General features: G+C 31.9%; 1 protein-coding gene across 6 annotated transcripts in view; it reads right to left on the bottom strand.

The window, feature by feature from the left end:
• The window catches only part of LOC126745344 (whirlin), a 368204-nt gene that overhangs the window by 145837 nt on the left and 204376 nt on the right, over positions 1–17991 (bottom strand). For 2 of the 6 annotated variants that reach the window (XR_007663517.1, XM_050453137.1), the window contains one exon: positions 47–1808. The exons of the other annotated variants lie outside the window; for them this stretch is intronic. Coding sequence is in view for 1 of the 2 variants with exons in the window: in XM_050453137.1 (XP_050309094.1) it covers positions 1755–1808 (54 nt within the window). In the remaining variant the exon portion in view is untranslated. Of the gene's footprint in view, positions 1–46; positions 1809–17991 lie in introns of those variants that run through there. 6 annotated transcript variants of the gene reach the window in all.

Below are 17991 nucleotides of genomic sequence, written 5' to 3' on the forward strand. Positions count from 1 at the left end.
TCATTGGGTCAAAAAATAGACCGTCCTCATTGAGGACGCTGGGCCTATATAATATATGTAATCCCATATTGAAATATAAAAAAAAACAATGTACTGATAAAAAAATTAGAGGTGTTTATGAAACATGAATTAAAAAACTAATTTTTTTTTTAATTAAAATTGTTAAAACAATAAGGTACACAAAGAGTGACATTACATTTCGAACAAAATGTGCGGGGTTTACTTTGGCATGTGTTAAATTGACATCGATTTTCCCTTATGGTTCCTGTGGCTCGGAAGCCTTTTTCTTTTAGGCTACACAAGAGGTTGTAACTCAAAGAAAATAGTGTGTCTTTCAGGATTTTTTACAGTTTCCAGCATACTTGTTACGACTCTTGTCCCTAGAGGAATCTTGGGCTTCGCTGTGCTGATTTATTATCCTTGCCACAGTACAAAGCAAAGTTGTAGCAATACGCATTATCACTACAAAGCGCCCATAATTTGTATCAAAACCGTATAGGCTCTTCTTTGATAAATTGCCTTAGGCCATGGTGTCCAAAATATTTTATAATCATCTCATCAATCGATAGAAATGTATGGAATACTCCCCATTGCTGAAATTTAGTATTTATTACCCCAAATAATGGCCCTATTTTGAATGACTTATCGTCTTCGTTATCATTTGCAAGGGAATTGTCAGCAAAGTGAAGACAAGATTTTATTTCTTTGTAGGCATTTGTGGAAAACCCATTTTTCACTAGAGGAACATCCAAATCTTCTCTTTCAGACCAATAGTCTCTTTCACTTGGTAAGGCATGATAGCCAGAAAAAATCAAAAACCCGATAAAAATTTTGAGGTCCTCCGAAGTTCAAAAAAATCACGTTTATTTTTCTGTTGGGCGTATCTCATGGTCTCTGTTTGAAGAAAATTATAAAGATCGTCATCAAAAAACTTCTCAAATATTTGTAGTGGTGTTAATTCCTGTAATTCTTCTTTTATTTTGTGGAAAGCTTCGGCACAACTTTCTTGTTCAATATTTTCATACATGGGTTCTTCCTTAGTCCATTTTGGTGTCCAGGATTTAGTGCTGCATGCAACCTTTTTCCTTTTTATAAAATTTGACAGCGGTTCCGATCATCTTCCGATTCCCAATCATTTTGTTCTTCTACCTGTATCTCCACAACCCCTGGGACGTCCTGGACATCAACCGCCCCTAAGTCACCATCGTCGATATCGTCTACGTCCGTCAATTCATCCACCTCGGGAGGTAATAGCGCAATATCAACATCTATTTGGTTAGAATAGAGATATTCCACCGCATCGTCTAAGTTCTTAAAACTATGTCTATTCATTTTTTGCCTGGTTAAAAATAATTAAAAAAAAATACGTAATAACCCAGTGTCCTCATTTGAGGACACAGAGATTTAGGTTAGGTTTTCGGCTAAAAAAATTCAACTAGAAATATTATAATATTTTTACAATATTTCTACATCTTTTTGGTTGTAAAACACACTAAAAAAAGTATCTTACCCCTACTACTAAAGGAAATATGACCTATGGGCCTATAGCAGGTCTTTCTAGTCAAAATCTTTAAGAAACAACGTGATTTTCGTCGGACAAGTAAATACAAACACTAGTAAATACCATCTGCAGAATATTGCGTAAGCATTGCTCTATTGCGTTAGACAGCCGTCGGCAATCGCCAACCTACTCGGGCGCTCTCATCCCCACCAATTTCTGGCGTCACCAAATGATGACGGTGGGCACTAATGGGTTAATCTTGGATCAAATATTCCGCGAACTGGATACCGTTCTGGTATATTTGCATCTACATAAGGAAAGTCACTGTTGGTAAAATTTATCAAATTTTATGGGTTTATGAATCAAAAAATAACGTTTAAAAAAATTAAATTTTATACCAAAAATCGTGAGTGTTTGAAAAAAGTATTTCCACTCATAGTGGATATCGAAAAATAGGCAAACAACACCTTTTTTGTCATTAAGATGTATTTTTTAAAATTTAATTTGTGTTATTATTTTTAATTTTGTGTTACCTATTTTATTTTTGTGACATGTCAATGACGGATAAATGGTTGAATATTTCTGGCAAGTTTATTATGTTTGCGGCTAATGCTCCTGTCATGTAAAATATTTGAGATAAGAAATTCATTTAAGCCATTTTTTATTACAAATAAAATTCTAACCCTCTTTTCTCGGTATATATTTAAAACAGTCACGCAGTCATGCAGATCTCGTATAATTTTATATGCCGTATATAGAAAAAAAATAAATTGATGATAGTCCTCACAAGCCAAAACGTTGTATTATTAACAACCATAATATAAAGTGAAAGAAGTAGCTAAGAATAGTTAGGATTAGGTAACGTTTAGGATTTCCTAGTTCTCAATGGTGATGCTTGAATTTAAGACTCCCTGCACAGAAAAAATCTGCTTAAGGAAAGAGTATCGGCAGTAACCAAAGTTTTTTTGTATATTACCTTATATTCCATATATGCCAATTAGGTATTCTAAATGTCTGGCTTTTGCGTTGGATTAGTAGTAACACAGATTCTAATTTGTCCCTTTCAGTTATACACCAATCAAAATTAAATATCCCACCAAAGAAGAATAAACGGATGCAAGGAATTAAATGTTTAAAGAAATCTAAAAACAGAATTTTTTTTATTTATTAGGACATTTTTCAACGGCGTTTAAGTAAAAGCAAAATTCTCTACAAATTATGAGTTTGTTATTAAGTGTTATGCAAATGTGCAATGAAAGTTCAAAAGGTACAAGATTACAATTGTGTAAAACTTAAATATGACCCAGGATTTATGAAGGTTATCGGAAATGAAAAAACAGATATGTTTCAGCTGGATATGTACTGTTTGCACGTCAGGTTCGCCGCATAAAAAGAATAAATTAAAACTATCAACCGATGATAGTTACCAAGATCTGGCTCACTTTTCCATCTCTATTATAAAACCAGACTCTGTGCCCAGGATTAAAACCGTAGAATTCGCCTTTATATCATAATGTAAGTTCAAGTTGTAACTTTCTGGGTAAAGTTTATCCTGTTCATAGACCATTTGCAAATACTCTGGTACGCTCTTGTACTCCTTAAGTGCTTCAACCTTATCAGGTCTCTTAGTAATCACCTTTAAGGCCGTCATGGATGGAAAAACAGTATGCCAATAGGAATAATTCTCAAATAGGTTTTAAAAGTTTAAACAAATCTGTTCTACCGACATGGGTCATATTGATTCCTAGCAACTGATATACATGTTCGAATACTTCTGACTTAAACCTCTTTTTTAAATTATATCTCTCTGGAAACACCAGTTCTTTAGCTACTGAGGTAATAATAGTCTCGTTACATCGATGGCAATCCTTTCCAGCGATATACCAACTAAGGACATCATTAGTATACCATCTTAATATATCCATTCTTAGTATATACCATATTAGTATACCAATTTCCAACCAAAATTCAATAATCCAAATTCAAATCTGTCAATTTTAGGAAATAACAATCTTTGAACAATAGCACGATCTGATAAACCAGAATAAATTTAATTATAACAACCTCTATGATAATTCCTAAAATTACGCTTTAAATTTATAATCATTTACCACACACATCATCGTTTAACATTTTCACTGTTCTTGTCATGCTTAAGATCATGTGAGTGGAAACCATCAATACAAGTAATCTTGAATATTGAAAAAGTGACGTATTTTCGTTATGGAAGAACCGTTTAAAAAAATTGTTAAAAAAATAGAAAATTATTACTTGTACTCCTTAATTCAGAATGGCGAGACAACTGTACTAAATACCCTAAGGGATGTACCTCTCAGTCTTAATCTAATATATCTTCCAGGGATCACGCATGAGAACTTCACCAAAAACTTCCTTGGAAAATATTCACATTTTTCTTGATTATTGTTGCCTGCACAATACCTCGACCATATTAAAATAGTATTAATAGTAGACTATCCAAATCTCTAACAAATAAATATATTTTAAAAGCTAGTCTATTTTTATTACTAAGGAATTTAGATTTCGTGAAGATAGGTCAACTATAGGAGCTATGGGCAGACTTTATGATGACATAGTCAAGGGCTTTGAGGAAGAAACTTTCAGATGCCTATGATCTTTCCAATTGCCATTGACTGTGTATCTCTTTGCATACTAATTGAAAAGCTCTCTTACTATAGTCTCACTCAGAATGGTCGAAGTTTTTTTGAGAGCTACCAAACAAATAGAAGACAAGCAACTTTTTTTTTAGTCCATGTTGTCAGAAGCTAAATTTGTAAGACATGGAGTATCACAGGATTTTGTTCTGTATTCCTTGTTATTTCTGATTTATATAAGATCAAATAACAGCTTCGCCAAGCTGTTTTGGCTCTCTATGCAGAGAAAATAAGTTTTATGGCTAGGACCAATGACCTTGAAATCACAAAAGAAGCTGTCTTATTGTAAAATTATGATTTTCATATCAAGACACACTGACTCTCTACATAATCCTGATAAGATAGAGTTTCTAGGAATTAATCTAAACGAAAAAATAAATTTTGAAAAACATATAAGTCCTGTTGATAAAAGGCTTGGAATGTAGAACTGTTGAGGTGACCCATGATCAGCTTACTAGAAGAGGAATTGAACTTTGTGTGGCTTTTCTTAGAATAACAACCTCTTGGAATGCAACCCTTCACTATACACACCTACTTTTAAAAACAGGCTGTTGTTAAGAGATTTTTAATTGTCAACTATTTTTTATACTGTGTTCTCTTTGTTTCCTGCTCCTTTTTAAAATCTGCTTTTAAATTCAGTAAATCTCCTTGCATGGTTTTCTTTAGGTTTGTTGTTTTTTATCTCATTCTTTTTGTTTTTTATTTTGCTCTCCAAACTCTCTTGACTAGCAGATTTATTAGCTTGATAGTCTTTATGGTGTTCTAACTTCTCTCTGATGTAACAGAACTCAAGACCAATAAGACTTAGAAACACACTCTTATATCAGAATCCACTCACTTATTTATGATCTATTTCTAAATAGTTTCTTGATTTTACTCGCGACTCAAAAAAAGGGCAGATCCTTAAATTAACTTCGTTATCATAACAGTATATACAAAATAAAAAAAAAATAAATCAGTAATCTATTTTAGTTTCTGTTCATATCAATAATCATTTGTACACACCCTCTTGCTCACCTCTAAGTAGCAATCAAACTTCAGTACTACGTTTATTTCTTACACCTGAAAGTCCTAAAGATGATTATTTACTCTTCTGATATAATGCATATTAATTATATAACTGGATATCCAAAGAACAACCTTTTCTCACACATTTTAATCAAAAAAACATCGACTCTTGTATACAACAACTTTGTAGCCAACGAAGAAAGCGATAACCCAGACTGACACGGCTTGAACGGTACTTTTATGTTCGTTTTCCGTTTTATACCAGTACCATCTCTGCGAGAGTCTGCAATATTTCCGGCATAATCGGACAGGTTTGTTAATAATTTATTTTATGCGCACTAACAAAAATATTTTTTTTGCAATTTGAGTCTCTGATTATTAAAATCCATTAAAAAACACAATACATAGCGATTACAACATTAAAAAGCGAAACTTTTAGTTTTCCAAACAAATGGTAAAAGCTTCCGTGAAACTTGCGCTATAAATCGTCGACAGGGCTTTTTAATTTGACAGGACTCCGTGTGCAGAATATCGTTTTTTCGGCCCATTTTTAATAATTTAACCAGCACGTGAAGTAATTTGATTTTAATGGTGTAATATTGTATATGATGAAAATATTATAAACTATGTAAGCTTAAAGCATGCGGCTGTACTAAGATATTTAATACCTATTTAAAATAAAAGTATTTTGAACGCCAATATATATGCAAATAGATATAATATTCATTTATTGTTAATTTTGATTACTAGAGTTTGAATAAAGGATAATTTGTTCAATGGTATAGTTATATAAGAAATATTTCCAATTTTTAAATCTAGTAAATATATTTTTATTCTTTCTATTGCCTATATTTACCTCTTCTATCATAAATAGTCCTTTTAAAGGTTTGATAATATTTTATATCATTTAAATGATTTAACATAATTACTTCATATAAGAAACTGAATTGTTTACAGCTTTATTTTCATATTATATGTTAACATATTTAAAATTAAAATTATATTGAATTATTAATAAATTAGACAATTTTTATGCATAACTTAAATGGATAGGGTACCTGTCTTTTTATAGAAGCGAATTTTTCGAATAAAAGTATACTAAAAAATATAAAAGGTGTGTTCTTGATATAAATAATAATTATAATAGTAATATATTTAATTAGTTGCTTGCAAAACTTTTTAATTTGTAATATAAGTGTTTGTATTTAACGAACATCATTTTAAAAATTGTTTCTTAAATCTAATTTTACTGATAAATGCTAGCAAATAATGTTACCAAAGAATCTTTAAGTTCTTTATCTAGTAAGCAATCTAAAATAAATTGTTTGTGTCCAGGTTTACCAGCCTGTGAACCTGACAACGTGTTACAGATAAAGTAAAATAAGCTCGGTATCGATCGGATCAAGACATGTTGAATCTAGGCTAAACCGTTAACACTATTGTCCAAATCTCAAAACAAAAACCAGGATGCCATAGCTCTTGAGTAATCTATGTATAGCTTATGTTGCTAGCCCCATTTACTTCTTATTACCTTAAGGCAAGGCTTGTTGTTGTTTGAATAATAGATAACCGATTTGGATATTTTTTATGTATTTTTGCTCTCTTTTCATAAAAATTTCTATAACCTTTTAATCAGCTTCTGACATTACTATTTGCATTATGAACTAGTCAGGTTACTGAATTGGTCGCGATTATTATGAAACAAATTATTGTCTTTTACAAAGCTGTGAAAAAAAAGTACACACTAAATAATATATCTATATAAGCATAGATTAGAAAATAGCATTTGTTAAAGTTAAACGCGTCAAATCATATAAAACACTTAAAAACTTGAACAAAATAGATCAAGAGTACGTACATAAAAAATAAACTAGAAAATGGCAAATTAATATTAAACCCCTCCGCCCGTGTGTAATTTGCATTGAGTAAGTAAATAACAGACGAATAGTTTTTGTGCCAGACAGTCCCCAGAATAAACATTGATGGCAATGTTAAAATTTGATGAAAGTTGGCAAGAGTCTCAGGAGAGGTTTAAGTCCACACATTTAGTTTACAGCTGTCTTTTGCAATACAAATAATGATTTTAGTAGATACGCAGGTGCATTTCCCTAAAAGCAAACCTAATCCTGTAAATGCAAATAGGCATGCCTAAGTACACATATATTTAGGTTGCTCCTAATTGTTCTTATTGAATAACAGCTAGACGCAACTCACAACGCAGTTAATTAATATGCTGATTAAAGCGTAACCTATCGTAAATAATTAAATAAAAAAATTATTGAATCTTATCACACCAACAGCATGTCTGTGAACCTAAATAAACATCATTCAGATCACATTTAAAATTTAGGATATTTGTCTTTATCACATTAAAAGACAAGCAACTACTGTCACACAATCTCTTAATATTAACTAGCTTCTGTTTTGTCAATTGCCTGAGAAGATTTGCATCTTTGCTATGCTACAGAAAAGTAGTATCATCAGCAAATGATGGGCTCTAATTGTGCTTACTACCAATGGTAAGTCGTTTACGTTAATGAGAAACAAAGAACAGTCAAGCAAATTTTTACAGATTTTTTTGCTTACGTGAAGGTTTCCGCCAATTTTTAGGATGTATATTGTTGTTCCTACTACTATGTAAACAACTAAGTATTTTTTAATGCTATGCTTTTAATTTCAATAAATACACTAGATTGAATCTTAAAATATAAAGTACCTTCTATTATTTAGAGTTGACCTAGTTTCCCACAACGAAATTAATATTGTTATCTGTTTTAAAAGTCTTTTTTACGACTTCCTCCCATCAAATCTAAGTAACTGTCCCGGGTGCTTAAAAACCTGTTACTTCGCTTAAGTGATCAAACTGAATGGCCCAACTGAGATGCTTGAATGGGAATTAAAAAGTGGATTTGATATACCGTATATTATAGTTTATATAATGAGAGGACGGAATATATTATTGGCCATCAGATTTAGTAAGGCTATTACAAGTAATTTTAAGAACCATTGGATATAATATCTGCCCATGATATAAAATATTTATTTTGAGCTGCTCTATAATGGAAAATATTAAAGAAATATTGATTAAACAGATTCGTGGTAATGATTTGCTTGAATGGGTCCAATATTGCGTAGTTGTAATGGTATAAAGAGCTTTAGAAAATGCCTTTATAAGTTCCTTATTAAATTTGGCCTTTGATAAGGAACTACAATAAAATTTTGACGTCTAAGTACTGTCATAACACTGCCAGGATGAATGGTTTGAGCCGAAAATTTTTTGGACCTTTTTTTCCTCAGCTTTTACCCCAAATAATATAAACCAATCTTTCTCTTAGAAAACATTATCAAGATTGTGGAAAATTGCAAATGACCTGCCAATCCATAAATAAATAATTATTTTTATTTGCCCCATTTTAGTCTTCTTTCATTTTTTTGGAAAATACTTCAAGAGATTAAACTTAATCAAATTATTTCATACAGTGCTTTCATTTCAAAACGATCCACCCTTAATAACTTTAAAAAAAAAAAAAAAAAAAAAACACGTCAAATTAGATATACAGGGGGACGTTTAATTATGCATTTACTGAAGTTCTGTCAATCACCTCCTCACCTCCAGCTAACCTTACTTTAATATGTCAAATGGGAACCCCCATCGTGTAATACATCATAGTAAGCAGCGTAAAATTCTCTATTCAATGGTATCAAAAAATGAAATCGGTAAATGTGTAAGCAAATAGTTAGCGAAAATATCTAGAAATAATGAATATTTTATTTACGCCAAACTTTGGTATTTTAAATGAATACTTTTGATGTGGTACCTACATCATTTTAAAATTCTTACATTTTTTATAATAGATCATCAAAAAAAAAAAATACAAGCCATTTAGAAGTTAAAATGTGTGGTAACAAACAGTACATTTAGTTCAAGCAAATTATTTATAATATCTAATTATCTTGTTTGGGCAGGAACTTATGGGAATGAAATAATGGGCCATTTTTTTTGAAAGAAAATTTGACTGGCGAAATTTATTTAAACCTTTTAGAAAATGCAATATACCCTTCCAACATCCAATCTGTGGAAAATCAAGTAGATCAACATGGTGCTATATTGTTGAATGAAAATAATATACATTTTCAGCAGGATGGAGCTCCCGCGCACTACACTTTGGTGGTTCGAGAGTGACTGGAAAATTTTTGAGAAAAGTGGATTGGCAGACGTGGTGCAATCGAATGGCCTGCGCGGTCTCCGGACCTAACCCCACTTGACTTTTTTCTTTGGGGCTACTTAAAAAGTACAGTTTATAAACCCCAACTGAGAGTATTGAGAATTTAAAAAATATAATATTTTAAGAATGCAGAGAAATTAGCGGGCAGACCCTTGCCAATGTTCGTAAGGATTTTGAAAATAGGCTTTTTTATTATCTTGCTAATAACGACGCGCATTTTGAACATTTAATAAAATAAATTTATTAAACTAATTAAATTTGTTTTTCTACCCTACCGATTTACACTTTAATTGCTTCTTGGTCAATCAATTTTATTTTATTTTTACAACCATTGATAGCATCATGAATGCCCTTTAAAATAATGTATTACACCATGGGGTAGCCATTTGACATACCAAAGTTTGGCATAAATAAAATATTCATTATTTCTAGACATTTTCACTAACTATTTGCTTACACATTTACCGATTTCATTTTTTGGTACCGTTGAATAGAGAATTTTACGCTCCTTACTATGATGTATCACACAATGGGGGTTCCTATTTGACATATTAAAGTGAGGTTAGCTGGAGGTGAGGAGGTGATTGACAGAACTTCAGTAAATGCATAATTACCCGTCCCCCTGTATATCTAATTTGACGTTTTTTTTTTTTTTTTTTTTTTTTTTTTAAGAAAGTTATTAAGGGTGGATTGTTTTGAAATGAAAGCACTGTATATTATAAATAACGCTATCTGGCTTTAAAATATTTCAACTGCTCTGGCTAAATTGACTGATGATATTATAACCTTTTTTGACCAGGGTAACTAGACACGGTTCCTGTTTCTTGACTACACTAAAGCATTTGATACTGTCAATCATAAATTAATGTGCTCAAAAGCTTAAGTAATTAGGTTTTAACGGGAAAGCTCCTAACTAAGTCAAATACTACCTCTGTGATAGAAAACAGAGAGGAGTTTTTAATGAAGTAATAAAAGAATGTTCAGATGAAACGAGGGGTTCCTCAGAGAAGTGTTTTTGGCATTTTGCTTTTTTACATGTATACCGCTGACTTTTTTTGCTATCTGAATTATGTGTGTTTGCATCAATATGTAGGTGATTCTTAACTGTATTACAGTTTTTTATACCAGGGTGTCCATTAAAACCCACATTAATCGAAAACATTGTTTTTATTGCGTTATTTTAAACCATATAGCAAAATACTTTTTATTTTTTTATACCATTTTTATTATCGTACAATGGTCATTTAAAATTAATGACACGACTTTTCGTCTTATACTAATTATCATGAACTGGTTCTTTTCCTAAGGGCGCTGGGAAATATTAAATTATGCTAAATTTAATTAGTTATTTATTGCCCAACAGCAAAAATCCTGAAATGAGATTAAAAAAAAAAATAAAAGTATACTAATTTACAAAAATGAAATATCAAGTACTAAGAATGACATTGATGGTAACAAAATTCGGTACAGAGGAGTTATTTTATAAATTTTTGTATTGTATGTAACAGATAATATTGATAGTATCTATAAGTGTGAAAAAGGAGAACATAGAGTAATTCTGCATAGTTTATTTAGTTATTTACTCTCTTATGCAAAAATATTTTAGTCGACTCGACAGTGCTCTCTTGTAGAGAGAGAAGCCTAAATCTCCACCTTTGATGATAGAAACCATTAGTTTTAAAATATAAATATATTTTTAAAAACGATACTAAATATCTTCCAATCTCTTAAGTTAAATACAGAAAACCATATTGTGGAGCAGTATTGCAACATCGATTTACTAAATGTGTTATTCATTATTAGTAAACTGGAGGTGTTGACTAAAGTCGATCTAGATTTTGCAATATTTGCGTAATACGAGTAAGTCAATGTGTTTATGGAAAATTAGTTTGTCGTTATCAATGACACCAAGATCTCTAGCTGACCTATAGTCGGGAATAACAAAGTTATATAAAAAGTCGTGGGTTCTTTTTTGATATATATTTAGGAGTATTTTTTACATTTTGAAATATTAAGGTCAAGCGTGTTTTCGGAAGTCATTTTCGGATTCAGTTACAACACACAACAAGCATTTACTATTTCGGGATAATGCTATACATAATTACTCCATTAATGAACGAGACAAATATATATAGAAATATATATATATATTTATATAGGAAAAGCTAAACTACTACCCTGAGGAGCATTACTAAGTGGAAGATATTCCATTGATTAATATAAGTTGTAATCCACAAATTACACTATACCAGAAAAGTAACTTGCAAAAAGATGTTCTTTCAATAAAACTACGTTGAATCTATTAAAGACATTCGAGAAGTCTGTGTATATCATATTAAGCTGAGATTTTAATTTTGTACCGTACAAAGTTTTTACTAGTTTCGTTGTGAATTCAATTGTTTTAACGTTATTGAGTACTTCTGCCAAAACCTTTACGAAAATCTAATTATTTTAAAAACTTATTTAACCGCTTTATTGACTTATATTTCTTATATATTATCATTTGACAAATATTTTGTCTAAAGTCTTTCAACAAGACCACCCTAAAAAATTGTATAGAATGCTTTCATAAAAAAAAAGTTAAACCAAAAAAGTCGCCGAAAAAATAAACGTTATAATGTCATTAATTTTAAAGCACTTTTGCCTATATAGGAAGGAATAAGTGGCTAAGAAAAGGGTCTTTAAAGAAAATATTATTTTGTTAAATTTTTGAGCTTTTTTTCTTTATATTCGGAAAGTTTTGGATTTTTTTTTAATTTCTAAGCAATATTTTAATAAGTAGCAAATTGCACAAGCTTGCCTTAATTAAATCAAGCTTTTCTATTATTCTAAATATTCTTATGCAATTGCGTTTCACTACTTATTTACTATTAAATACAAATTATTTATTCATATAATCAACTAGCTTACTATCTATTCAAGTTCAATATTGAAACGGGAATTTGATAATTAAAAAAGAAAACGCCAAATGGTCTTAGTTACTAATGCATCTGAAGTTCTAAATCTATGAATTAATCAAGGTTTTATATAAACATAAAACAGTATATAAAATTATATTCGTAATATATAAAATCATTTATTCACAAAACCAAAGTTCAGAGGATATTCCTGATATTACCCAGAGCGAAATTAACATCAATAGTCAACAAAGTCCCAAGCAAAGACGAAATTATTATTGAGTTATTAAGGTAGGAGGAATCACTTGCTTCAGAACATATGAAGGTCTGTCTTTCAATGCAGGTCTTCTGAAGGGATCACTAGCTTATCCAGTAGGATAATGCTATAATAATCATAGTGCACAAAATCGAAGATATCGCTATAAACCGATAAACTTATTGTCACATGCCTACAAACCCTTTAGTTTATTAGATTTAAAAGCCTAAAATAAATTTATATCTGCCACCTGAACAGGCGGGACTTAGAGTAGGTTATAAAACAAGCGACTACCTTTAAACTATTAAGATTCTAATAGAAAAATGCATCGAGTATACCAAACCACTTGTCCTGGTATTCATAGATTTTGAAAAGGCCTTCGAGGTCGTAAATCAATACAAAATGTTGCTAGCGCTGGAGAACTGTCGGATTGATCAATTGGTTACTTCCCTATTGAAAAACCTATACAAGCGAGCAAGTGCATGGGAAGGTTATATGCATGACAAATAGGAGTTCGTCAGAGTCGCACAGTATATCCGAAACTATTTGCCATTATATTGGAATATGCCTTTAAGAGAGTAAAATGGGAAGAAATGAACATATATCAACGAAGAGCTGAGATTTGCTGATGAAATTATCATACCTACCTCTTTTGAAAAGCAATCATGGAACCTGCAAAGAAGTCGATTTAGAAATAAATTTGACGAAGACGCAATGAATGAGAAACCTTGTGATTAGCGAGAATATCTCAGTCGATGATAGAAGTATTGAGCAGATTACATCTTAAAAGAATTGCAATTTACAAAGTAAAAATAATTTCTCTATATGTTAAATAGTGTAAGTTCTATAGCCTAAACAGGCAATTTTCAAGCGCTTACTTTCTGAAAAATATATCATAAGTTCAACATTTCACAAAGAATTCAGTGTATCACCTTTTACAGTCTACTACGGTAACTTAGGTAAGGATTAAGCTTCTTCAGACAGTCACCTAACATTCCAATTATAAAATAAAATAAAATAAACCTTCAACTAATAACATCAAATCTCCAACATAAGACACACACAACTAAGCGCTCCATTATAGGATGCCGACTAGCCAATTAAAATCATCGAAAGATAAGGCTGGTAATTAATAATATACTCCGCATGTAATGATCAATAAATTATGTACAATATTAGGTCGAGATTAGACCACCTGAGAGCCAAGAGACATGAGAATAGCGAATTATGGCTGGCTCGATATTATAGATCTTAGATCTCACGTGGATTCACTGGTGACGAGGGAATCAGTGGCGTAACATGATACAAAAAGGTGAAATTATAAGACAGAAAAGGTTGGTTTAGACACATCAAGATATGCTCTATCTTGATGTGCCAATAATTATTTCTTATTGAGACTTTTTATAACATTTTAAACAATATTATCAAGGTTGATGCCACTTGATTAATATTAATAATAATCATAATTATATAGGAAAGTCTTTGATACATCACATGTATTTTTAATACATTTTAAGTCTCTTATTCTCTAATACAGTACATTGACCACTTAATGCCGCTCCGGAAAACAAAGTTTTCTTTATCATTGGAAAACGGAAGGATTTCTGCAAAGCCGATTATTCTTTATTACAAGGCGATTCTCTCAGTCCTTTAGTCTTTTGCGTCTCGCTGCTTCATCCTTAGGTATCTCTTTAATAAATCGCGGCTACTGCTATGAACCATCTGGAAATCAAGGGCATAAGATGACCCATTTCTTTTATATAGATGATCTTAAGTCAATTTATATTCTTCCAGCCAAATGGGCCTGAAGTAAATTCGGTCCACGAATTTTCCAGAGACATAGGTATAGAGTTTGACCTTGATAAATGTTCAATGTTAACTCTTGAAAAGGGTCGATATTAAAACGATCTAGAAAATGAGCAACTCGCAGAGTCATTTCGAATCGGTCGATCAAAACCGAGCAGAGAATACTGAGAAGGTCAAAACAACAGTTCGAAGCAGGTATCAGGAGCGTCTGCGTAAATAATAGGAATTGCAGCTTTCCTGTATAAACAAACTCGTTGCTACAAATATGCCTGCAGTGCCTGTACTTCTCTACTCCTTGCTGAGTGTGATGATGTGGGGGCAGGACGAGTTGCGTGTGGTGCATGTGAGCACACGTAATATAATATATCTTAACCACAACATTGATCGACGCTCGTCAGTTTGCAGATTATACATCCCAAGAGATCAAGGAGGAAAGCATCTTTTAGGCTTGAAGTGTGTGCTTGATAGGCTGACACTCTCACTTTTAGGAACGGTCTGAAAAATTATCAATAGTTAAGAGCTACTACGTCGCCCACCCACTGAAAGATCACGAGGCCACGAATGTCGGAGCATTTCTTTTTAGGGCAGCATAGCAAGTAGCAGACCATTTAAATCTCAGATTCGGATAGAATGCTGCACTGTCTTTTATTAGAATGGAAACAGATGAAAGAGCAGAATAGTAAAAACTTTTTGAGAAGCATCTCAACAGTCTGCAGCGTGCAGTGTTTTATAGAAACCTCCAAAATCTAGATCTACCAAGCGGACTTGCATTTGATTTTTTAAAATCTGCAGGTATGAAATCTTGAAAGACTAAGGGCTTTGTACTTGCTTGCCAGGATGGAGTAATTAATACTCTAGCCAACAGTAGTTAATTTTTTGACGTAGGTACCACTGGTTGCAGAATGTGTCATCAGCATCTTGAAACACTTATGCATCTTCTGGTACTATTCATCTGCGATAACTGTAATCGCGACGAAAGGGGGAAGAAGGCCATAAATACTGTAAAAAAAACATTTCGAACTTGGTTGGTCTCGAGGCCTTTTCAGTGGCGCACACTATCAATTAAAAAAATATTGGATATTTTACTTTTTTATTTTCTACTTATCTGGTTTTTAAAATTTTTATAACCAAGAATAAAAGCGATTGATTTTGTAAACCTATACTAATGGACTCAGAAATTCTTCTTAATACATTAAATTTTTTTCTTAACATGATTTGAAGTAATTTTTTTAATTTTTTTTATTTTCGTCATAAAATAAAATAATTAAGCAAAACACAAGTGAAATTAAACACTAAAATGTTACCTTAAAAACTTTATACATAATAAATAATATATATGTACAATAATTATACCTATAGTAATCTTACTTAAATTTATACTAATAAGCAAAAAACGATCCGAATCATCTCATCAGAGCTAGGACATACCAATATCTATTCTCTATATCTATAAGATGTCTGCCGTTATTTATCCAATAATTAGAACTGACAGATCCGATTCCCTCATATAATTAAACAAATAATTCGGCATAGCTGTTAAATCACTAGTTTCGTAAAATTTGTTTCGTTTATTTGCCCGTGATAATCCCCCGGATATGTCCAGCATTAAAAATTAGAGATACACCTCAACAAATCCACTTTCGTTTCCAGTATGTACTACACCAAGAACAACTCGAACTAATGTTTTCTGCTATTCCGAATATTCTATTAAAATTTTGCTCCGGTTTTGACATCTTCTGCAATAAAATCCATTATTTTTTAATGGATTTTAAAGATTTTTTTTAGTAAGTCATATGGAAATTCAATTTCTTCTTAATTTTCACCAGCATCTTTACTAAAATTGGTATTACTTTATATTCTGTATAAAATTTCTCAATAATTCTTATAACGCCAAAATCAGCATCATCAATTTTTTCCAGTACTGATAATCTCTTACGTGTTTTTCCTGGAGTCGATAAAGGTCGTCAAACTCACGTCGATATTGGTCTTCTTTTCTAATTTTAATTATAGTAGATCGACCTACTCCACAATATATAGATGCTTGTTCTGTTTTATTTTTTTAAAATTGCCTAAAAGCATTATTGGCACTCTCCTCATCACCAATTCATATTACATTTTCAATAACCTCACGAATCTGACCTTTCAAAACTTTATTTTTTAAATGTTCCATATTACTGATTAAGAATCCCTTTTCTTGATAATTAAACTATTATAATACATGCATATACAAATACCATAATTTATGGGTGATTCCCAGTGGGACGCTAGTGAAACTAATTTTTTCCTTTTAAGCTATTTAAAATCTTGTGGCTCCCGCGATATACTCGTAAAAGTTCATTGTTAAACGTTAAAAAAATTAACTATTTTCAGTCCTATTTTTCTTCTTTTAATATTTAAATAGAATAAAGTAAAAAGTATGCATAACATAGCTAAAATTGGCAACTCGGTTAAACCCAACTATTGGATTCTTAACATTCTTTCGCCAGCTGCAGACTCAATAGATGAATAGTAGCTTGCCCAGTGCATGCCGTATCTAGTTCCATACACTGGCTCAATGGGGTTCTTCGGGTGCTCTAATACCATCTGCGACATTTACCGTAGAAATGACGATATCGACGATACATGCAGTGAAACAGTAGTGTTTTGCTAGATAGATCGAACAGCTCAATGTATGTCATAAAGTTTTTTACCCGGTCGATCCTAAAGACAGAGAAAAGCGTGCCAAGAATGGTTGATGAACTGCACAAACTATATCTGAAATGCACAGTATATTTGAGGGTACTCATATGTGATGTTCTAGACTTGATTAAGGATGGATTTGTGGAAGACCTGAAAAAAATACCAGAATGCCGTGCAGCGCCCGAACAGCTGACTATAAACATACAGAAATCTGTCGTCCTTGAGGCAGATCAGGCAGATGAGTTTGGTCGACCATTACTGATCGAGCGAAACTCCTATCATTGAGAAAAAAATCAGTGAAAACTGGAAAACTGACTTGAACCTCGAGACTGAGGACGAAAACGTGACTCGTTATCTCCTTTACTCTTCTGTATGGCCCTGTATCCATTGAGTTTTCTAGTGAGCACCACAAACATAGCAGACACTTGCAAGAATGAAAAACAGAAAATACGCCACCTTTTGATGATCACGTACATTGTTGAGTATATCGTAAAAATAGATCAGGAAATAACAGAATAAATCAATAATATAGATGATACAGTTTAAAAATGATATCAAGCTGGACTTTGGCCTTGATAACTGCGCAAAAGTAAGATTCTAAAAGTGAAAGTTAGTAGGGTCGGAATACTTAGAAGTTGATCTTAATACCAGCACTAAGCCAACAAGAGCTTACAAATACTTGGAAATAGGAAAACACAATGGAGTACAGCATAAGACAATGAAAAAGAAACTAAATTGGGAATATCGGAGAAGAATCTATAGTATAAAAAAATCTGAGCTGAATGCTAAAAAGAAGATTATGGCAATAAACTCCTGAGCCATACTAGTCATCGAGTACAGCTATACTTTAATATGACGGATGTAAGCAGAAAAATTGGATACGAAAAATTGAAAACGAAACATCCAAGATCAGACGACGACTAACTATACATCTCCCGGAAGGACG

This window comes from Anthonomus grandis, chromosome 15 (assembly GCF_022605725.1).
Source record: "Anthonomus grandis grandis chromosome 15, icAntGran1.3, whole genome shotgun sequence".
Lineage (NCBI taxonomy): Eukaryota > Metazoa > Arthropoda > Insecta > Coleoptera > Curculionidae > Anthonomus > Anthonomus grandis.